The sequence below is a fragment of the Nerophis lumbriciformis genome, linkage group LG03, assembly GCF_033978685.3.
Source record: "Nerophis lumbriciformis linkage group LG03, RoL_Nlum_v2.1, whole genome shotgun sequence".
Classification (NCBI taxonomy): Eukaryota; Metazoa; Chordata; class Actinopteri; order Syngnathiformes; family Syngnathidae; genus Nerophis; species Nerophis lumbriciformis.
This window is the reverse complement of record NC_084550.2, coordinates 38,554,369-38,579,071: the sequence shown is the minus strand read 5'-3', so window position 1 is coordinate 38,579,071 and position 24,703 is coordinate 38,554,369. Positions and strand designations below refer to the sequence as shown.

Sequence of the window (24,703 nt, the reverse complement as noted above, 5' to 3'; positions counted from 1 at the left end):
GGACATGAATTCCATCCATCACTTTACTGAGCAAAACTCTTTATTGTCGGCCATAAACACATCACCAAAACATTAGTAAAAAAAATGATATCTAGCAAAAGTGGTCATTTTCTGCAGTACAAACCAGACGAAAAGTAACTTTGTTTTATCAACAGCTGCCGCTCGCTCTTTCTCACGTGCGCCAACACTTGTACCAACACTTGCACATATGGCACTGAGCCAGTGATGCGTTTACAGCCACACAAAAAGTCGGACAACTCCAACACCACACATAAAGTGTAATTCCAGGTCGTTACACTATGATTTACCAATCAAATGTGTGCTTATTCTAGTGTCATTTATCAGGAATCTTAATTTATAAATATTAATCATTAAATGCTGTTAGTATATTAAATAAAAACTAATAAAAATATATTTTTTACAAACAGGAAGTTGCAGGAATGTACACATGATCCCCTGCTTATATCTCATTGTGCAACATGTGAATGTTTTAATGGGAACTAAATGCAATGTCTGAAAGGGGTACCAATTATTTCCAAAGCAGGACTTCCACCCAGACAAACAATACAAGTACACAGTTCATGAAAAACAATATTTGTTGTTATTGTCATTGTAAGTGGGCCTAAACACTTATATTGGAAATGGAAATGACTGCTATCATTTGATTATAATAATAAGAGAATGTTGTCTGTCTATCTGTGTTGGCCCTGTGATGAGGTGGGGACTTGTCCAGGGTGTACGCTGCCTTCCGCCCAAATGCAGCTGAGATAGGCTCCAGCGACCCCGAAAGGGACAAGCGGTAGAAAATGGATGGATGGATGGAGATTGAACTTGTTATTTAGTCAGATTTGGGACAGGTGTGCTGCTGGTGTAGCCACAGTGTGCACTTCTAAAGTTGCTCACATGGGCTCCACTCAATGCTCAGGGAGTTTTTGCGTTTGCTCACACACATGAACAATTAGAGGGAACATTGATTGACAGAGTGTGTGTACCTTCAGCGGTGAATGATGAGAAGAGGCAGAGTTAATCCTTAAGTGGTGGAGGTGAAGTGGCATCAGAATCTCTATCTCTCTTTACTAGCTTCGTCAAAGCATGTTGCTTATGTAGCTTGTTTCAGCAGATTTGAATTGCTGTTTTGGGCAGTAGATGGGATCTTTGATCCAAAGCACAATTTACATTTAACTAAAATGTTCTTTTCTTTGTGCTCGACAAAAGAAAAGTAGTGAAAATATCTCCATGTTAGCAAACTCGACTTCTGGCTCCGCCATGATCAGACACGCCCCCCCCTCTCCACACTCACACGCACACACACCCACACAGAGCGCATGTCTCTCTCTCTTCTCCGGCTTGTGACACAAGAAGAATCAGAACGATGACACAGCAGCGCTCCGATAAAACACACTTTATACTACATAAAAAGTAACGTAAAATAACGCAGTAACGCATCATGTAGTAACGGTAACTGAGTTACTGAAAATAAAAAATAACGCGTTAGATTACTAGTTACCGCCGAAACTAACGGCGTTACAGTAACGCGTTACTTTGTAACGCGTTAGTCCCAACACTGGTTCTTACACATACAAAGTCTCCAAGGCAGAAGTGTATTCAATAAGGAACTTGTCTGCATCATTCAACTTGCTGCGCCCTGAGCTTAACTTAATTGAATGATTGTGGCCATCAGTATTCGATCAATATCGGTATCAGCCATTACTCAAGGCTCTAGTTACGGTATTGTATTGGAAGTGAAAAGTTGTATCGGGACACCCCTCGCAAATATTGAAAAGTAGTAATAAATAGCAGACAATCTCCCCACATATAGGTTTGTAAGCCACATCAGTACATCACAGTAAGCAAGGTGCTCCAACTAAACTCATGTACTCAGTCAGTGTGCAGTCCTAATCTCCAGTGTGTAATTCTCCATCAGCCTGCCAAATCCTGCTTAGTACCTCTTTGGGGCTGACGTGAAACAAGGGTGCAACACTGAGAGGGGGGTGGACTAGAGGATTGGAGAGGCTAATGTGGATCTATAAAGGGGCAGGGAGAGGCGACAAGGGTGCAAAAGAAGCGAGGGGATTCCCTTAAGGAGTCAGCCAAAGACAAAGAGTTTATGTCGAGGAAAATATAAAGCACGGCACGCCATGAAGATTCAGACGCATTTGTCATATTAATAGGAATGGTATGAATGATTAATGCACTCCGTGGCTAATGAGCCCTTCACTGTCTTTCATTTCAGGCGTGTGATAGATCTCCACTGGTCTGCTTTGTTTGCTTAATAGCAAAAAATGCATTCTTTTGCAATCAATAAAAAACCTTCCATTGCTCAAGAACTGGTTTTGCTCGCATCTCTAATTTAGTGTTGATACCTCTGCTAAGGAGGCTGTTTGACATGCAGGAGTCAGGATACATGAAATTCAACATTTGGGTGGAAGAAGGTGTACAATGCACACCCATACTTGATTCATCAACTATTGTTCACAATCATTATGAAAGACATGACGACGGATGTATTTAAAAAAAAAAAAAAGTTTTAACTTGTAATTAAAAGCAAATAAACGTCTGCTTACAGCGGAGCCAATGGGAGGTCCTCTATTTCGCCCATAAAATCCCAAAAATACAGCACCCCCGCGACCCTTTCAAAAAACCCCAACAATACTCCATTTACATTTTGAGATTTGAATATTAACCAAGTATTAGGGATATTGTTATTATAAGCGCTAACGCAGACAAACTATTTATAGGCGGTGCCCTGATCACATCCGTGTGAACCTATGTTTACATCATCTGCTGCTTCCTTGCTTCCTTGCTCCCTGTAAGTTTATTCTAGATCAGTGGTTCTCATACTTGCCAACCTTCCCGGATTTTCCGGGAGACTCCCGAAATTCAGCGCCTCTCCCGAAAACCTCCCGGGACAAATTTTCTCCCGAAAATCTCCCGAAATTCAGGCGGACTCAGGTCCATGAGGACCTGAGTCCGCTAACCCACAATATAACCAGCATACCTGCCCAATCACGTTATAACTGTAGAATGATGGAGGGCGAGTTCTTGGTTTCTTATGTGGGTTTATTGTTAGGCAGTTTCATTAACTTCCTCCCAGCGCGGCAACAACACACAACAACAGCAGTCACGTTTTTGTATACCGTAAAGCAGTTCGTCTGCCGTAAACAGCAATGTTGTGACACTCTTAAACAGGACAATACTGCCATCAAGTGTTATGTGTGTGTATATGTGTAAATAAATGAACACTGAAATTCAAATATTTATTTTTTATATATATATATATATAAAATAAAATTAAAATATATATATATATATATATATATATATATATATATATATATATATATATATATGAAATACTTGACTTGGTGAATTCTAGCTGTAAATATACTCCTCCCCTTTTAGCCACGCCCCCGACCACGCCCCCCTTCTACCCCGACCACGCCCACCCCCACCACCCCTCCCCCCACCTCCCGAAATCGGAGGTCTCAAGGTTGGCAAGTATGGTGGTTCTTAACCTTGTTGGAGGTACCGAACCCCACCAGTTTCATATACGCATTCACCGAACCCTTCTTTAGTGAAAAATAAAATGTTTTTTTTCAAATTCAAGACAAAGTTATATGTTTTTGGTAACACTTTAGTATGGGCAACATATTCTAACTAACAAAGACTTAATTTAGAGTTATTTGGTTAGGGTCAGGGTTAGAGGGTTAGGGTTATAATAAGGCCATGCCGAATAAGGCATTAATAAGTACTTAATAATGACTAGTTAAGAGCCAATATGTTGCTAATTTACATGTTAATAAGCAACTAATTAATGGTGAATATGTTCCCCATACTAAAGTGTTACCATGTTTTTTTACTGGTGCACAAAATGAACCGTGCAGGAACATCACCTTGTTCAAACAACAAAACCAACACAGTGCATAAACTCACAACAAATTACACACCTGCAAATCAGTCTGACTTTTGCTGTTGCCGTATCCGTAATACGCCGATAGGGAGAAGTTTTTATTTACACGATGAGTCGGGTGTGTTTTGACCTCCGCCTAACCCCTGAGCACGACTCACCGAACCCCTAGGGTTCGATCGAACCCAAGTTCCGTCAGTCTACCCCAGGGCAGCTGTGGCTATGAAAGTAGCTTACCACCACCAGGTGTGAATGATTGATGGGTGTTACATGTAAAGCGACTTTGGGTACTTAGAAAAGCGCTATATAAATCCCAGTTATTATTATTATTATTAAGTTAAGAACCACTGTTCTAGATCATAAATCATGCATCTCACCTGGACATGAGACGTCTGAGTAGGTATTCCGACAAGTCGGGACACTTTGACAGTCATTTAGGACCCGAAAATGGCGAGGATGACACGAAAAGACGTGTGTTCACCCCCGACGCCCCCACCCCCTTTTCTTTGTGAGGTGACGTTCTTCACCTAAATGGGAATATATGAACATCCCAGCAGTCGGCATCTGACAGCAGACCTGGTACAGTTAGTGATGTTATGTTTGTTGGCGCTCATAAAGTCTGCAGTGATAAAGAAAAAAATAAATGAATGCGTCGTGTATGCTTAAAATGATCAAAATACGTAAGTATTGAACGTTATTATAAATGTGCCCGTTACTATATTACATATATACTTACATCATGTATATAAAACCTCAAAGGAGGTGTTTGGATGTTTTTTTAAGGGCTTTATTAGGCAGAATTGTGCGGCTCCCATAGGCTCCATTGTAAGCAAATTTTTTATTTTATTTATTTTATTTCATATTTGGAATGCATTAAAAAAAATAACGTCCATTGTCATGTCTCTCATAATGATTGTGAATGATAGGCACAATTCCAAAAAAGTGAAGCTCCCCTTTAAAAACCTCCTAAAGGCTTAGTGGCCACATGCGTGGACAGCACCTTTTAGCTCTTATTTCCAAAATTGTGTACACTACTGCATTGGGGTCTTATGGTCGCTTATGTGGACACTTATACTGCCATCTGGTGGTGTCAGAAGAGTATAACATACAATGGAATTTGGAAAAAAAAAAGTGTAAAAATAAGAATTAGCATGTCGCTAAACATGAAGTACACATTTGTGTACTTATGGACTAAGTACATCATATCAAAAGATGATTCTTAGTTTTTATTCTAATTAGGGTCCAATAAGCCCAAATAGCAAAGAGAAATAAAAAAAGCATGTAAACAAACAGCTTGGGCCTTAAGAGGTTAAGAAAATGGTTGGTTATTGAAGTCATTGAAGCGACCACCAGAGACGCTGTTAATTCAATGTTGGCTATTCTTGGTTGTCTAAAGAAAATAACAGGCCAGCCCGGGAAGTTGACATCCAAATATAATACAATACTGGCATGGAAACATGACTTCAGAACATTCAGAGAGTGATTCACACATTCCATTATTGGATTCTATCAATGGATAAGATTTAAGATTCCCATACTTTTCCCATACGTCTATTTGAATCTGGACTGCCACAAATGCTTTCTCTGCCGATGTTAATGTAGGTGGATTTTACATTTAAAAACGTAAAATCCAGTAAAATATATTATTGTAGTAATATGGTTGTTGTTAAAGTTAAGATTTGTTTGTGATGTATGATCATTTGTGAGGGCGCCAAAGGGACTTGGGCAATACATAAACTTGCATGAACTAACCGATTCTCCCATTCCACTTAAAGTAATATTTATAATAATATAACATGGCCACCTCTGAATGAGGATTGTTGAAACTGTTACTTGACCTTGCGCGTCATCCTTGTATCATTTTTATCTGGGAGCCGTGAGGTGCAGCAGTTATAAAAGCTCTGTATAGCGAGGAAACGGAGACAACGAAGAAAGAAAAGGAGGGGGTTGGCGGTAGTGAAAATCAAATATAAAAAGGAGTCGTAAAATAACAGCCCACCATAAAGACAAGGGCAGATATAAATCTATCCACGTGTCACGTTGTGTTCCTCGTCCAGTTTTCCGTCCTCTACCATTTTATTGGCTTGGTTATTAAACGTTTCTATTGGTGGCGTGTGTGTGTGCACGTGTGTCAGGTTAATAGAGATGAGAGGCAGCGAGGGTCAGAGCGTGGACATGCATTATGCATGAGGCAGGTCCCGCGGGAGCTCTGCGCTATTGTAGCGGCTGCAGACATAAACAACACAGCGACAGAGGGGGGCCGGCTTCATTAGGGGGCTGCGGCGGGAGGGAGGTGGCAGGCAGGCGGACACATGGGCTGGGGGGGTGGTAACTATCAGGGGGAAAATAAGCCCCTTTGCAGCTTTGATAGAGCTCTCCCTTGTCTGACCGTGTCTAATTCTCAAGGAAAAGTGTTTGTTTACAGCACGCCCTTTGTGGAAGTCATCTACTACCTAGTGTTTAATGAAACTCAACTCAGGGTATAATCATTTAATTAGCCCGATTCATTATTAAGACATCCTAGGGACAATTTGGCTTTTTTTTTATTGTCAAGCTATTTTGATTGTGGTGAATGAATACAAGTGAATACCTAAAGCAGCAACACTACACAATCTTAAAATATACTAATGCAAACATCTGTATTAGGATTTAAATTTACCATGTTTTTTGGACTATAAGGCGCACTTAAAATTCTTTCATTTTCCCAAAATACGACGGTGCGCCTTATAGCCCGGTGCGCCTGATGTAAGGAATAATTCTGGTTGTGCTTATCGACCTTGAAGCTATTTTATTTGGTACATGCTGTAATATTAAGTGTGACCAGTAGATGGTAGTCTCACATAAGAGATACGTGTAGACTGCAATATGACGCCAGTAAACATACTTGCGATTTTCCCGGGAGACTCCCGAATTTCAGTGCCCCTCCCGTAAATCTCCCGGGGCAACCATTCTCCTGAATTTCTCCCGATTTCCACCCGGACAACAATATTGGGGGCATGCCTTGAAGGCACTGCCTTTAGAGTCTTCTACAACCTGTAGTCGCGTCCGCTTTTCCTACATTCAAACAGCGTGCCGTCCCAGTCACATGATATATGCGGCTTTTACACACACATAAGTGAATGCTATGCATACTTGATCAACAGCCATACGGGTCACACTGAGGGTGGCCGTATAAACAACTTAAAACACTGTTACAAATATGCGCCACACTGTGAACCCACACCAAACAAGAATGCCAAACACATTTCGGGAGAACATCCGCACTGTAAGACAACATAAACACAACAGAACAAATACCCAGAACCCCTTGCAGCACTAACTCTTCCGGCACGCTAAAATATACACCCCCCGCTACAACCTAACCCCCCCCCATCCCCATCTCCCGAATTCGGAGGTCTCAAGGTTGGCAAGTATGCCAGTAAACAACACTAAAACTTTAAATGCTCCATTGAAAATATAGAATATTACACACGGCGCTCAACAATCTGTCAAAATGTTTTAGTATGACCTTGAAGCCGCACCGCTTGATGGATTGTCGGACCATTATGGCTATCGTAGTCAGAGATACAATTATTACTATGGTGGGTGTATAAGGACCACAAAATGGCACCCATTAGCAGACATATTATCTGGTGTTTTGTTTCACAATATTATACAAAACCAACTTTTCTTACCTTCTGGTACTTGCTGATGTGTATTTGAGATCTGCATAAGTCCTGAAAATTTGCGCACGCCCGCCACTGTAGTCGATAAGCTGCTTCTTTTTCACTATCTTCTTGTTATGTGACATTCATCCTCTGCTGTTGCCATTTTTAATATAAAGTAGCATAAAGTTCTTACTTATATCTCAATATGGAAGCGTTAAAAACATACCGGTGTAGTGGGTTTACATTATTCACCCAAGGAACTTTAGTTATTAGAGAGTTCTGGTCAGACAGTTTTTCACGGACACATTTCCGGCGTTGATGTTGCACTAGTGAGCCACGGATGAGGAGATGCTGCTCCGTTATTGATTAAAGTAAAGTCTGAATGTCATTAACACAGTTAGCTCCATCTTTTGACACTTTTTCCACACCAGTCCTTGCACGCTACACCGCTACAACAAAGATGACGGGGAGAAGACGCTGTCGAAGGTGATCCACGTAAATAAGACCGCCCACAAAGCGGCGCATCCTGAAGATGATCTGTAAAACATCATCTATGCAACATTTTGACCAAAGAACCACCATTACATGTTATGTAGACCACACGGAAGTCTTTTACATTTAGAAAAAAATAATAATATGACCCCGTTTGTGCGCCTTATAATCCGGTGCGCCCTATGGTCCAGAAAATACGGTAGACAAGCTGGTTTCAATTGATAAATTACAGTACGTGTCCCCCAGAAAGCGTAACTTTTTCCCATTTAAAACATGCAGCAACATTTCACAACGTTCTAAAGGTGCCTTAGGTTGTCTCAATGCTTGTTTGAAACGGTGCACATTAAGGGTGTGAATCTTTGGGAACATAATGATTCGATTTGATCCCGATTACCAGAATCGATTCCCGATTCAAACTGATTCTCGCAATATATTATTTAGTAAAATAACTATGATGAAATGTTTTCAAAACAGGTTGCAGGTTATAAAAGCTTATTTTTGTTGCATGGAGATGGCCTAAAACATTTTTGTAAATTGATTCTTATAAAAAAAAGATACTTTCCAAAAAAATAAAATAAATAGATTTTATTTAAAATTATGAATTGATTTAGAATTAGGGTGAATAAGAATCGCGATTCGGATGTGAATCAATCTTTTTGTGCACCCATGGTAAAAGAACAGTGGAGTTACTCTGTGAACTTGCCCCAAAATATAATAAGGTGGAAAAAATATGACTATATAATATATTTTTGGGATGTTCCGATACTCCCAAAACAAATACAAGCCTTGAGTATTGGCCAATACCGGTATTGATCAGTTCAACACAAATCATTAATACTTTTATTATTTATCAATATGTTATTATCTATTTAAATAAACACTATCAACACTATCAATAACCATCTAAAATGGACTTATGCTTTCTTTACGTCAAAGTGGAGTGTTAATTTGTTGTTTTAGCAATACTTATTGATCTTTATAATTCATGAATTTAAGCCCATGACGCAGTAAGAGGATTGATGCGGACACATTTGTTACTGGATACAATCTAATACGCTTCTGCCTTGGAGACTTTGTATGTGTAAGTAAGGTGCAACTATAATGATTTCATACGTGTTTATATTGACAAATGTGCTGTTTTAGACTGCAATATTGTTCAATTAAGGACACTTACATATGTCTAGCTTGTGTGCCATTATGTGCTTAGTGGTTGTGTAGCTGCTACATCCTACTAACCTTTAGTCAGAGATTTAATCTGATCATTGTTTTTCCTGCTTTGGCACCAATATCTGATATCAATTTTGAATCGGGACACCACTAACATTTTTACAGCAGTTTTTGGAAATATAAATGTTTTGTCCTGAGGACCTCAAGTGTGAGAGTTGACACTAGAAAAAAATATATCGCAATTAAAAAATTTAATTAATCGCAGGACCTAAAATACAGTAAACAATAATAATGAAATAATAATACTGCAACAATAATAATACACAATACATACTAGGGCTAGAACTATGTAAAAGTGAGACATGTTTTATATGTAAGAGAAAGATTATTAATAATTTATAAAAAAATAAGAGTAAATTAATCATTGTTTAGATGGTAATGACAAGAAAGCGATGTAGTTAATTTATGAATTGAATTAATCCTACTGGTTTTTGGATATGAAAAACCTAATCGTTATGTATTGTTTGCATGTAATGTGTGTTTTCATTGTAAAGTATTTGTTTCTATTTGTACTTCACAGCATTGCTAATATGATTATTTAAATTTTTATTATAATTTATTTAGTTTTCTCAGAACTAATCTACTACTACTACTACCACCATACAATACTGTTTTTTAAAGTACAGTCATGCAAAATAAAAATCTAAATGTAATGTTTATATGTAGCATTCAGACATTAAGATTGATGTGTTTGAAGTAAAAAATGTATTAATAGATAATATTTTTACAGCTGTGTTTGGGAAGCTGACATTTCTTGTTAAATGTGTGAGTGTATTTTCAGGAGCTCCTCAGTATGCATTTTTTTGGAGTACTTAATGCAGTGTTTTTCAACCTTTTCTGAGCCAAGGCACATTTTTTTCATTGAAAAAATCCCAAGGCACACAACCAGCAGAAAACATTAAAAAATGAAACTCAGCAGCCGATATTGACAGTAAAAAGTCGTTCTCGCAATTGTTGGATATGAATTCAAACCATAACCAAGCATGCATCACTATAGCTCTTGTCTCAAAGTAGGTGTACTGTCACGACCTGTCACATCGCGCCGTGACTTATTTGGAGTTTTTTGGTGTTTTCCTGTGTGTAGTGTTTTTAGTTCTTGTCTTGCGCTCCTATTTTGCTGTTGGTTGTCATGGCATGTACGGATGTACTTTGTGGACGCCGTCTGCTCCACACGCTGTAAGTCTTTGCTGTCGTCCAGCATTCTGTTTTTGTTTACTTTGCAGCCAGTTCAGTTTTAGCTTCGTTTTGCATAGCCATCCCTAATAATAATAATAATAATACCTGGGATTTATATAGCGCTTTTCTAAGTACCCAAAGTCGCTTTACATGTAGAACCCATCATTCATTCACACCTGGTAGTGGTAAGCTATTTTCATAGCCACAGCTGCCCTGGGGTAGACTGACGGAAGCGTGGCTGCAATTTGCGCCAACGGCCCCTCCGACCACCACCTATTCATCATTCAATTCACCGGTATGAGTGGCCCCGGGGGCAAAGGGTGAAGTGTCCCGCCCAAGGACACAACGGCAGCAATTTTTGGATGGTAAGAGGCGGGGAGCGAACCTGCAACCCTCAGGTGTCTGGCACGGTTGCTCTACCCACTACGCCATGCCGCCCCCTAAGCTTCAATGCCTTATCTTAGCGGCACTCACCTTTTGTTTATTTTTGGTTTAAGCGTTAAATACCATTTTACCTGCAAACCATCGTCGTCGTTCCCGACATCTACAAAGCAATTAGCTATCTGCTGCCACCTACTGATATGGAAGAGTATTACACGGTTACTCTGCCGAGTTCTAGACAGTACAGACCCCAAGTACCTGTCGAACTATTTCACCAGAGTATGTGATGCTCACAGGTACTACACGAGAGTGAGTCCCTCAACCTCGTCCCCCCAAAATTCAAGACTGTCATGGGAAAAAATGCATTCTACTATTTTGCCACCACACAGTGGAATGCACTACCAACAGACCTAAAAATTCGAACTCCCCTACTAAATTTTAAAACTGCCATAAAATCATGGCTCAGCTCAACCTCTACCTGATCTGAGCCAAAATTGATCCCCAGCAACTCTTCGAAGCATCAAACAGGTTTATATGTGGTTATAGTGTATATATATTTATAAGTGGTTTATATATATTTATATGTGGTTTATATATATTTATATGTGGTTATAGTGTATATATATTTACATGTGGTTTATATATATTTATATGTGGTTATAGTGTATATATTTATATTTATATGTGGTTATAGTGTACCGTATATATATATTTATGTGGTTTGTATATATTTATATGTGGTTATAGTGTATATATATTTATATGTGGTTATAGTGTATATATATTTATATGTGGTTATAGTGTATATATATTTATATGTGGTTTATATATCTTTATATGTGGTTATAGTGTATATATATTTATATGTGGTTTATATATATTTATATGTGGTTATAGTGTATGTATATTTATATGTGGTTTATATATATTTATGTGTGGTTATAGTGTATATATATTTACATGTGGTTTATATATATTTATATGTGGTTATAGTGTATATATATTTATATGTGGTTATAGTGTATATATATTTATATGTGGTTTATATATATTTATATGTGGTTTATATATATTTATATGTGGTTATAGTGTATATATATTTATATGTGGTTATAGTGTATATATATTTATATGTGGTTTATATATATTTATATGTGGTTATAGTGTATATATATTTATATGTGGTTATAGTGTGTATATATATTTATATGTGGTTTATATATATTTATATGTGGTTATAGTGTATATATATTTACATGTGGTTTATATATATTTATGTGGTTATAGTGTATTTATATTTATATGTGGTTATAGTGTATATATATTTATATATGGTTATAGTGTATATATATTTATATGTGGTTTATATATATATATATATGTGGTTATAGTGTATATATATTTATATGTGGTTATAGTGTGTATATATATTTATATGTGGTTTATATATATTTATATGTGGTTTATATATATTTATATGTGGTTATAGTGTATATATATTTACATGTGGTTTATATATATTTATGTGGTTATAGTGTATTTATATTTATATGTGGTTATAGTGTATATATATTTATATATGGTTATAGTGTATATATATTTATATGTGGTTTATATATATTTATATGTGGTTTATTTATATTTATATGTGGTTATAGTGTATATATATTTATGTGGTTATAGTGTATATATATTTATATGTGGTTTATATATATTTATATGTGGTTTATATATATTTATATGTGGTTTATATATATTTATATGTGGTTTATATATATTTATATGTGGTTATAGTGTATATATATTTATATGTGGTTATAGTGTATATATATTTATATGTGGTTTATATATATTTATATGTGGTTATAGTGTATATATATTTATATGTGGTTTATATATATTTATATGTGGTTTATATATATTTATATGTGTTTATAGTGTATGTATAGTTATATGTGGTTTATATATATTTATATGTGGTTATAGTGTATATATATTTATATGTGGTTATAGTATATATAAGAGTTGTGAGAGTGGCCGTGCCAGCAACCTGAGGGTTCCTGGTTCAATCCCCACCTTCTACCAACTCCGTCACGTCCGTTGTGTCCTTGAGCAAGACCCTTCACCCTTGCTCCTGATGGGTGCTGGTTAGGGCCTTGCATGGCAGCTCCTGCCATCAGTGTGTGAATGTGTGTGTGAATGGGTGAATGTGGAAATAGTGTCAAAGTGCTTTGAGTACCTTGAAGGTAGAAAAGCGCTATACAAGTATAACCCATTTACCATTACCATTTATATGTGGTTTATATATATTTATATGTGGTTATAGTGTATATATATTTTCTCATTCTGTTTTGCACACTCTTGGAGTCAACATGTGCATAGTCATGTACATAGTGTCATGTACATAGTGTATATACCCCCCCGCCCTCTCCCATTTTTTGTATATATTGTTTTTCAAATCACCTGACATGTATACTGTGTATATGTACATCATTTATCCATTTTTTTTTAACGTGTTTTTTTATATACATGTTACAGGTTATATATATTTTATTATTGAATGTATCAAATGTGATGAATATTTAATGGACCACAATGGAAACAAGCCTTTTGGCTTTTTGTGCCGTCCATTTGCTTTTTTGAAGCATTACATGGATTAAATTCTTTAAGATGTCAATTAACTTCTCAATCAATCAATCAATCAATCAAAGACACTCAACAATGGCACATTTGCGGATTATAATTACTGGTTCGCAAAAAATATTTTTAACCCAATTAGGTGAAATTACATAACCTCCCACGACACACCAGACTATATCTCACGGCCACGGCACAGTGGTTGAAAAACACTGACTTAATAATGATATGCTGGATGGTGAGACAATTAGACATACCGTCCAGGTCATGCTTGTGTTCTGTGGAGTACGCCTTCCCGATCATAGTCCAGACGGGTCTCAGGCAGCCAAACAGGCCCTCCAGAAAGCCTCCTCCCCCTCCGGTGGACTGGCACTGCAGTCTGGCGTTGTACGCATCGCTCCGCACCGCGCTGCCGGCCTCCGTCACCGTCCCCTCTCCCTCTGTCCTCATGGGACTGCCGTCATGCTCGTGCAGTTTAAGGACGCTGTTGGCAAAGTGCTCCTGTTGTTCTTCGCCTGGCGTCTGGTTGTGCCCTGGCGTCTGTCCGTCCACTCCTCCACCGCCGCCATGTTCCACCCTGCCCCCTGTGTCTATAGAGAGGACATTGCGAAGAACGCACTGTGTCGGCGTCAGGTCCATTTCGGGGGTGCAAGGGGTTTCGGCATCGAGGCGGCGAAAGGACGGGGGGTCTGAGAGAGGGGTGTTGAAGCCGGAGAGAGACGGGGACGGGGCACGAGGTTCGTGAACGAGGGCCATGAGGGACTTTGGAGAAGAGGCAGCCTTGATGAGAAAAAGACGACGGGGACAAATTAGAAATCTATTCAAGGTGAAATAATTGTCTTGTCACCTCTGGATGTACTATGGTTCTATTAAAAAGATGGTTTGACAAAAGCAGACTATCCTTGAATCTCAGTAAAAGTAAAATAATGCTATTTGGTAACAGTAGAAGAGAAAGTCAAACACAAATACAAATAGACGGAGTAAATATTGAAAGGGTAAAAGAAAACACATTTTGGGGTATAATAATTGATGATAAAAATGAATTGGAAATCTCATATAAAAAATATACAACATAAAGTAGCAAGAAACACATCAATAATGAATAAAGCAAAATATATTTTCGACCAAAAATGACGTCATATTCTCTACTGCTCACTAGTGTTACATATCTGAGTTATTGTGTAGAAATAGGTGGAAATAACTACAAATGTGTGCTTCATTCAGTAACTCAATTACAAAAAAGATCAATTAGAATAATACATAATGTTGGATATAGAGAACATACAAACCCTTTATTTATTAAATCGCAATTATTGAAACTCAACGATTTGGTGCATTTGCAAACATCTAAAATGATGTACAAAGCAAACTATATCCTGCTGGCCAAGAATGTACAACAATTCTTCTCAACAAAAGAGGAGAAATATAATCTTAGAGGAAAATCTAATTTAAAACATTTGTATGCTCATACAACACTTAAAACTTTTAGTATATCAGTATGTGGAATTAAATTATAGAACGGATTAATTATGAACATCTTCAACCCATTTTCCCCCCTTTTTTTTATTTAAACAAAGATTATTTATGTATTTAATATTTGTATGCTTACTATGGTATATTATTTATTTATTATTTATTTGTTCACTGTTCTGTTACAAAGAACAAGGAAATGGGATAAAACTGCTATGGTATGAAAAGGGGTAGGATTAAATAAGCTCTGCTTCTTCCTACTCCTTTTCGGACGTGCTATAATGAAACAACTGGAATCGTGTGATGCAGGGGCGTCACTAGCTTTTAAGGACAGCCCCCAGGAGAGCGAATGTAGCGCACGAGCACAAAACTACACAAAATACTAACAAATACTTAGAAATTATTCATTGTTATTATTATTTAAAAAATGCACGGGACGAAATGAAATGCTCCCCGGACGATGGCTTTTAACCATTTTTTTTCTTTTTCTTTTTATGTATTTATTCATTTAACATGTTATATTAAATGTCTTGGTTTTTCCTCCCTCTGAAAATCCTATGAAATGTTTAACAAGCCATCCTATACTAATACAACAGCTATTAATGTAACAATACAATAAAACAAATATATTTAATGATGTTGTTTTCATTATTTTAACATTAGGCTAATGTATATTACTTTATATAGATTCTACAAGAGTGATGTGGGCATTTTCTATTTGAACAAGTCCAAGGACCGCAGGCAAGGTCGCAGAGAAAATGCGGACTGGATTTTGAGTGATGTGGGCATTTTCTATATGAACAAGTGGAATGGATTGGATACCGACACACTAAAGGGGCTCTTTACCTTAAAGTAGCAATGATTGTCACACACACACACACACACACACACACACACACACACACACACACACACACACACACACTAAGTGTGGTGAAATGTGTCCTCTGCATTTGACCCATCCCCTTGTTCACCCCCTGGGAGGTGAGGGGAGCAGTGGGCTGCAGCGGTGCCGCGCCCGGGAATCATTTTTGGTGATTTACGCTTTATAATGAACATGTCGGCATGTATTTGTTAAAAAAAAAAAATAAATAAAATAATTTAAAAAAATAATAATATATATACCGTACATATATATATATATATATATATATATATATATATATATATATATATATATATATATATATATATATATATAACACCAAATTATTTAGGGGGGCTTAAGAATATTTTAGGGGGGCTTGAGCCCCCCTAAAATAGGCCTAACAACGCCAATGGTGTGATGCATTACATTGTATCGTATCCATGTTCCAAATAAACTGAAACTGAACTGAAATTATAGGTCACATTTGTTGCCATGGTTACTCTTATTACAACATTACCGTATATATAGGTGTCAAACTCCAGGCACCTGGATTTATGTCAGGGAGTCAAATGAAGACACTTTCTCGATTCTTCAACCATTCTTTCAGCTTTGCCAGGAAATGTGCGCTACATGCAGTTAAGTTACCTGAACTCTACTACAGTTACGTTTAGATGCAACAAGACGGTCTTCAATATTCTTTTTAAAATGAATTGTACAATAGTTGGCACGTTCACTTCTGATTTCAAATTGAATACATAGTAATAAACTCTGTCATATAATGGTTATAGTTAAGTTAAAGTACCAATGGTTGTCACACAGACAATAGGTGTGGCGAAATTATTCTCTGCATTTGACCCATCACCCTTGTATTAACTTATTCCGAACATGAATACAACTACAATATGTGACATCACATATTTACAGTTTCTCATCCCAGCATGTCTGAAAAGGAGTATGAAGAAGCAATCCTACCCCTTTTCGTATCATAGCAATCTCTAACAATTTGTTACAACTCATTCTGTGACACAACAGTGAATAAATCAATCAATCAGTAAAGAAATGGACTAACGAGTAAGTAAATCATTATTAAATACATAAATAATAATAAATACAATTAAGTAAGTAAGTTATTATTTTGAGATGAATAAGAATATCTCCTTTTTTATTAAGGTTTGAGACGTTTATCAAGATTCTTCTTTTTACTTTGTAAACATTTTGAGTTTGTACACTTTCTTAAAGTGGATCATATTAGTACTCTGTTCCACTTCTTTGCCTCATCCATCCATCCATCCATTTTCTACCGCTTGTCCCTTTCATGGTTCTATAATTAAATTCCAAATGCTGATGTGCGAAAGGTATTAAGTGTTGTACAAATGTTTTAAATGTGATTCTTCTCTAAGGTTATAGTTATCTTTTGTTGAGAAGAAGTGCATTCTTGGGCAGCAGGATATAGTTTGCTCTGTGCATCATTTTAGATGTTTGCAAACGCACCCAATCATTGAATTTCAACAATTTTGATTCAATAAATAAAGGCTTTGAATGTTCTCCGTAGAGAATGTCATGTATTATTCTAACAGACCTTTTACAAGTCTTATGCCCCATAAAGAATTGTATTATTTACAAAGCATTGACTAAAATGAACATTAATGCCATATTTGTATCTAATGATCAACCGTATTTTTGTGTTAATGCCCTAAAACTATCTATACATATTCTCAGGGCATAGATTTGATTGCAACTGGACTGTTGAGGTTTTCTTAGTTTTGCCTCTCATCTGAGCATGCTCTAAAGCTCGGACAAGAGGCCAAACCTCTTCTAAGTCAACCTGGGGTCTCATCTATAAAGCTTGCATATACCGTATTTTTCGGAGTATAAGTCACACCGCAGTATAAGTCGCACCTGCCGAAAATGCACAATAAAGAAGGAAAAAAACATATATAAGTCGCACTGGAGTATAAGTCGCATTTTTGGGGGAAATTTATTTGATAAAACCCAACAACAAGAATAGACATTTGAAAGGCAATTTAAAATAAATAAAGAATAGTGAACAACAGGCTGAATAAGTATACGTTTTATGAGGCATAAATAACCAACTGAGAACGTGCCTGGTATGTTAACGTAACATATTATGGTAAGAGTCATTCAAATAACTATAACATATAGAACATGCTATAAGTTTACCAAACAATCTGTCACTCCTAATCACTAAATCCCATGAAATCTTATACGTCTAGTTTCTTACGTGAATGAGCTAAATAATATTATTTCATATTTTACGGTAATGTGTTAATAATTTCACACATAAGTCGCTCCTGAGTATAAGTCGCACGCCCGGCCAAACTATGAAAAAAACTGTGACTTATAGTCCGAAAAATACGGTACACAAAACATGGCAAAAAAAAATGCATACAGGGTTTTCAACACAATAAAAATGACTATTAATGGGTATGAATTGAGCTTTATCTATTTTGTACGAAGACTTTTAGTCAGAATTCCATGCACGGTTTTATAGATGAGACCCCTAAACAGTCCAGTTGTGTTGTCAATTCCCTGAAAATCCTGGTACTCACAAACATACTGCAGAAAGCATTCAACTGCAGTACCAACATGACATCCGATAGCTCGTTGTAAAGGTAATGATACATCTCAGTATTGAATGCAGGTGTACAGAGTACATGATGTACGTACTAATGCAACATTTATCCTTGCATAAACTGACACATACTGTTAGTACACAGTAGTGGTGATTGGCATTTAGTCCAATTAAGCTTTAGGTATATTGTTGCTCATACAGTGGTACATTAACCGTGGAGTATTTTGAAATTAGAGCCGTTTCTCAGCTAATTATTATGCCTTAAGTTGCAAGCATCTCCGCCATTAGTTGTCGTTGTAGAAATGTGTTAGAAATTGCTATGAAACAGAAGGGGGTAGGATTAAATCAGCTCTGCTTCTTCCTATGTCTTTTCGGACATGCTATAATGAGAAACTGGAAATATGTGGTGTACCATATTGCAACTGTTTGCATGTGCGAAAAAAACTGATACCGTAACCATAGTGAATGTCACCGTGAACCCTGTAAGATCCAACCCAAAATATTTAGTGTTACCCGCTAGCATTAGCTTATAGCTAGAGATCGACATACCGTTTTGTTTTCCAAGCATGGGAAGGAAGAAAATGAGAGGAGAATATATATATTTTTTCGAACAAACATTTTTATTTATCCAGAAGAGAACATACACATAATATATTTATTGAAATAAAAAAAATAATTAATCAAAAAACATGACTCGGCAAAGGAATTCGAGAGTATCACTGCTAAACTGCGCCATACTGAAGCAGAATGAGTCTAACGCTAGCCAAGAATGTTTAAATAATATCTGAACAGTGGACATTTATCCATGAAAGTATTTTAATGCTGCTGATGGTGTATTTGACAGAGAAGCAGCTGGAAGGAGATACCGTAGAAATGCTGTCATTATTTAATTATCATTTACAATGTAACATTCAAATGCTGAACATTATTATTATGGTACATTACTTCATAAAACTACTGTAGTTGTTAGTAATACTGTATTGTTTTTATCCATGTAAAAGTTTGTTTTTCTTTTAAAACGGCATGTTACATGTTAAGCTTGTGCTGTTTTGGGAAGAGGCCGAGCATCTATTAAATACATTTTGAATTCATTTCTGCAAGAGATGTTAATTTGAGATTCAAGTGTTTTGAGATCAAGTTTTTGGGACTTTTGCCTATCATTCACAATCCTTATGTAAGACAAGACTACTTTGGGACAAATGATGATCCAGACCCTTATATTTTTGAGCTTGAATATAAGTAGGATGGGCTAAAAGTTGTAGAAGCTGTGGGCTAAACAGATCCAGCTTTAGTTGAACACTAAGCATCATGTCGCATTGTACAGTAAGTGATTGTTTTATTGTTGATAAAACAATCACTTACTGTACAATGTTCGCTTTCACTAGGTAGCAGACTGATGAGATGTTCATATGTTCCCCTTTAGATTAATCATAATCCTTACAAAGGTTTAAAAAAAAAAAGACATACAAAAAAAAATACGCGACGAGTGTCTTTTCGTGTCTTTCTTGCCATCCCGTATAAGTTGAGCAGCCTTCTACTATCCAGGGGAGAGCCATGATTTATAATCTAGAATGACTCAACTCAACTCCGAGGCGATGCAGCAGCTCACTGCCTCAATATGTCAATATAGCAGCATAAACTTGTTAGTCTCTGTGATTTTTTTAGAGGGCTTTAAGGCTGCAATAGGGTACTCCCATTAGCTGTATTGTTAGCGGCCTCGTACTTGCCATCATTTATAGATTAGAATGCATAAAAAAAAGAAAGTCGTATGGGTTCTTGTCTTGCAGGGATTGTGATTAGTAGGCAACATTCCCAAAAAAGTGCAGTTTCCCTTTAAAAGCTCCGTCACAGAACCAATACGTATGCATTTGATTATTACATTTTTATGTACAAATTGATAGATAACTTGCTTTGAAATCCTAAGTCAAGGTGACAAGCAGATATTTAAGTCTTTGATTTAATTTGAACAAAAAAAAAAAGGAATATATAATGATATGAAGTTTGTAGCATGATTAAAAGACAATTGCGATACCAAAATGTATTTCGATACTTTTCAATACTTTTTTCTAAATAAAGGGGACCGCAAAAAATTGCATTATTGTCTTTATTTTAACAAAAAATCTTAGGGTACATTAAACATATGTTTCTTATTGCAATGTAGTCCTTAAATAAAATAGTGAACATACTAGACAACTTGTCTTTTAGTAGTAAGTAAACAAACAAAGGCTCCTAATTAGTCTGCTGACGTATGCAGTAACATATTGTGTCATTTATCTACCTATTATTTTGTCTACATTATGAGGGACAAATGGTAAAAATTTATTATTAATCGATTTGTTCATTTAATGTTAATATCTGCTTATTTTCTGTTTTAACATGTTCTATCTACACTTCTGTTAAAATGTAATAGTCACTTATTCTTCTGTTGTTTGATACTTTACATTAGTTTTGGATGATACCACAAATATGGGTATCGATCCGATACCAAGTAGTTACAGGATCATACATTGGTCATATTCAAAGTCCTCATGTGTCCTGAAATTATAAACATAATATGAATTTTTTTTAAACAAAAGAAGATTTTGTGATGCCAAAAGATATTGTGGTAATCATAGTAGTATCGACTAGATACGCTCCTGTACTTGGTATCATTACAGTGGATGTCAGGTGTAGATCCACCCATGGCGTTTGTTTACATTGTGACGCCGGTGAGCTACGGTGTGTAGTGAAGCATGTTTAGCTATTCCTCGTCCTCCAGTGATAATAATACTTGTAAGAAACGTACTTTATTTGTCGCCATGGAGGCGAGGATTAGTGATTTAGAATTAGCTAAAACACTGCCGACTGCGGATGGATGTTAGACGCTAGAAAGCTAGCCATGTCTTAAAGCACCTCTTCCTGAGGGCGTTTCAGTGTTATAACTTCACCTTTAACTTTAGTTTTTACACCAAAATGTGTCCTTTCTCACTTTTCTGACCACACACTGTGTCTGCTTGTAAGTACTCCGTGTGTGTGCGCTGCCGAACATGCTCCTTTGCGCGTAAAACCAGCAATAACAGGACGTGACGACGACCGGTACTTTTTAGAGGCGGTATAGTACCGAATATGATGAATTAGTATCGTGGTACTATACTAATACTGTTGTACCATACAACCCTAATTGACACTCATTATTTCCAAGGATATTTACAAGATTTTGCGGCCCACATAAAACGATGTGCCCCCCCCCCAGACCTTGACTTGAAACCTGTGCTATATGTGAAGACTGAAGCATGACATTTCACATCTAATGCTGTTGCCATGGCATCGAGGTGGCAATGTCTATTCATCATATGTATCATCACACACACACACACACACACACACACACACACACACACACACACACACACACACACACACACACACACACACACACACACACACACACACACACACACACACACACACACACACACACACACACACACACACACACACACACACACACACACACACACACACACACGCACACACACGCGCGCGCACACATTAATCATAACAAGTGAACCACCATTTTCTTTCATCCCAACATTTGGAAGAGGAGACACATCTGGTGACCAAGCCGCCATCATTACATATCCTTCATTGCGCGTCCTAATAGCTTGTGCAGTTTTACTGCTGCAGTGTGTGTGTGTTCTTGTATGTCTACCCTTCTTGAGACATCAAGAAGGAAAAGTAGCTTCCATATGAGGAGGTGTGAACAAGTGATGACATAAATCATGGTCCTAATAACATTGCATCTAATAGAGAATGTCTCATTTGCACCCCTGCTGGTGACATCTATCAAAATGAGGGTGGTCCCAAAAAGGAGGGATTTTTCAAATTGACTGTGTGTCGCTTTTAAAAGTGCTCCCCCTCTGGTCAACATATGAAATAACAAGTGTGTGTAAAAATTTTAAGTGCTCCCCCTCTGGCCAACATATGTAATAACAAGTGTTTGTAAGACATTGAAATGCGCCCCCTTTGGCCAAAAATAATTACAAAAAAAAAATATATATATGTATATAGAGACATACTGTAATAACTTGAAGTAAATAATGAAGAAAGAAAACCAACCCAAAAAACTCCAACAATTTCAGAAAAAAAATAAAATGAACTAAAAGCAGTCTTTTTCTCACAATGTGTCGACTTTTTTTCTTATAAAATTGGGAACAATTTCTCATATTCTTTCTGTTTCTGTAATATTGCAAAATTTCCTCGTAAAAATTATTACTTTTTTATGTAAATGTATTACTTTTTAATGCAAAATGGTGACATTTGTCATAAAAAAAAATTAGAACTTTTATCAAATTTTTTTTGTTGTTCTTGTAAAATAGTGACTTTTGTCATAATTTTACCAAGTAAAGATCCGATTGTTATTATAACGTTGTCAACATTTTAAAAGTTTTCTTATAAAATTGTGACTTTTGTCGAGTAAAATTACGACTATTTTCGAAAATTGCCAAAATTTTAAGCTTTTTCTTGTAAAATTGCAGCTGTTATTGAGTAAAATTCCAACTTTTATCATAATATTGCAAAAATGTTCAGTTTTCCTTGGAAATTTTTGATTTGAGTTGAGTAAAATTACGACTCTTTTCATAAAATTGCCAACATTTGAAGCTTTTGCTTGTGAAATTGCGACTGTTATTGAGTAAAATTCCAACTTTTATCATACTATTGCAAAAATGTTCAGTTTTCCTTGGAAAATTTTGATTTGAGTTGAGTAAAATTACGACTCTTTTCATAAAATTGCCAACATTTGAAGCTTTTTCTTGTGAAATTGCGACTGTTATTGAGTAAAATTCCAACTTTTATCATAATATTGCAAAAATGTTCAGTTTTCCTTGGAAAATTTTGATTTGCGTTGAGTAAAATGACGACTCTTTTCATAAAATTGCCAACATTTGAAGCTTTTGCTTGTGAAATTGCGACTGCTGAGTAAAATTCCAACTTTTATCATAATATTGCAAAAATTTTCAGTTTTCCTTGGAAAATTTTGATTTGCGTTGAGTAAAATTACGACTCTTTTCATAAAATTGCCAACAGTTTAAGATTTTTCTTGTGAAATTGCGACTGTTATTGAGTAAAATTCCAACTTTTATCATTATATTGCACAAATGTTCAGTTTTCCTTGGAAAATTTTGATTTGCGTTGAGTAAAATTACGACTCTTTTCATAAAATTGCCAACATTTGAAGCTTTTCCTGTACAATTGCGGCTGTTATTGAGTAAAATTCCAACTTTTATCATAATATTGCAAAAATGTTCAGTCTTCCTTGGAACATTTTGACTTGCGTTGAGTAAAATTACGACTTTTATTATAATTCTGCCAAAATTCTAAGTGTTTCTTGTGAAATTGTGATCTTTTTCTTGTGAAATTCCAACTCATTTTTCATATTTGCATAGTATGTATGTATTATTAATGTTGTAAGTACAAATCTTTATATATCTAGAAAGGCTGGTCCTAAAGAGGTAGGCATTTTTCAGAGGTCTCAAGAAGGTGTAAAATACAAGAATGTGTGTGTGTGTGTGTGTGTGTGTGTGTGTGTGCGTGTGTGAGCATCACTGACAGCTGTAGCTACACCCAAACACACCATCACCGCGTCTGATAGTGCCGTCGTGTTATGGCCGCCTTCCACTAAACGAGAACACAAACATGTCTCCTACCTCACTGTCGAGAGTCCATTACTGGAGAAGTCGAAGCGTTTATAGTTTCCAGAAGATATTTATTTAGTATTCGTGTTGTGAAAAATGGTGGTTGTCACAATCATGATAGTCGCATCCTCCTCCTCAGCATCCGACAAGCCGCCGTGACGTCGCTGCCACAAACTCTTCGGTTTTAATTCCGGTTAAAACTTTGACGAAAAAACACCCTCTTCTTCCTACGTCTTCTTTTCCGTCCTCCATCCTCCGAGGAAGCCCACTCGGGATTATATTCGACGACACTTATAGTAAGTAAACAGGACGAGAGAGGAGGCTGGGGTGGGGGCGGGGCGGCGCAGACCTGGCGTCCAATCAGAGGAGAGCTGCCTGGTGACGTGTGCATAGAGAGCAGGTAGGCTCCTGCGCGCGTGAGGCTACTCTTAGGCGAGGAGGGGGGTCAGCTGGTATGTGAGGTGATCTAAATGATGTCATCCACCAGGCATGCAGCGTTTGAGTGGACAGGACCACGTTAATCCTTTTCAAGCCTTATTAACGGACTTTAATGGAGGCACAATCTCTTCCTGCCGCACCCGTTTTATCCAGAGGTGCAAGGAACCTGTGTTATTAATGAGGACTTTTAGG

At 36.8% G+C, this 24,703-nt stretch overlaps 1 protein-coding gene across 2 annotated transcripts in view; it reads right to left on the bottom strand.

Annotated features, from left to right (window-relative positions):
* Positions 1–24,381, bottom strand: part of LOC133584109 (mitogen-activated protein kinase kinase kinase 12-like) — an 83,340-nt gene extending 58,959 nt beyond the window's left edge. For both annotated transcript variants that reach the window (XM_061937696.1, XM_061937697.1), the window contains exons 1-2: positions 24,086–24,381; positions 13,725–14,247 (exon numbers count right to left, since the gene is read on the bottom strand). In XM_061937696.1, the coding sequence (XP_061793680.1) occupies positions 13,725–14,223 (499 nt within the window). In that variant the 5' untranslated portion in view covers positions 14,224–14,247; positions 24,086–24,381. The remainder of the gene's footprint in view (positions 1–13,724; positions 14,248–24,085) is intronic.
* Between the last annotated feature and the right edge of the window lie 322 nt (positions 24,382–24,703).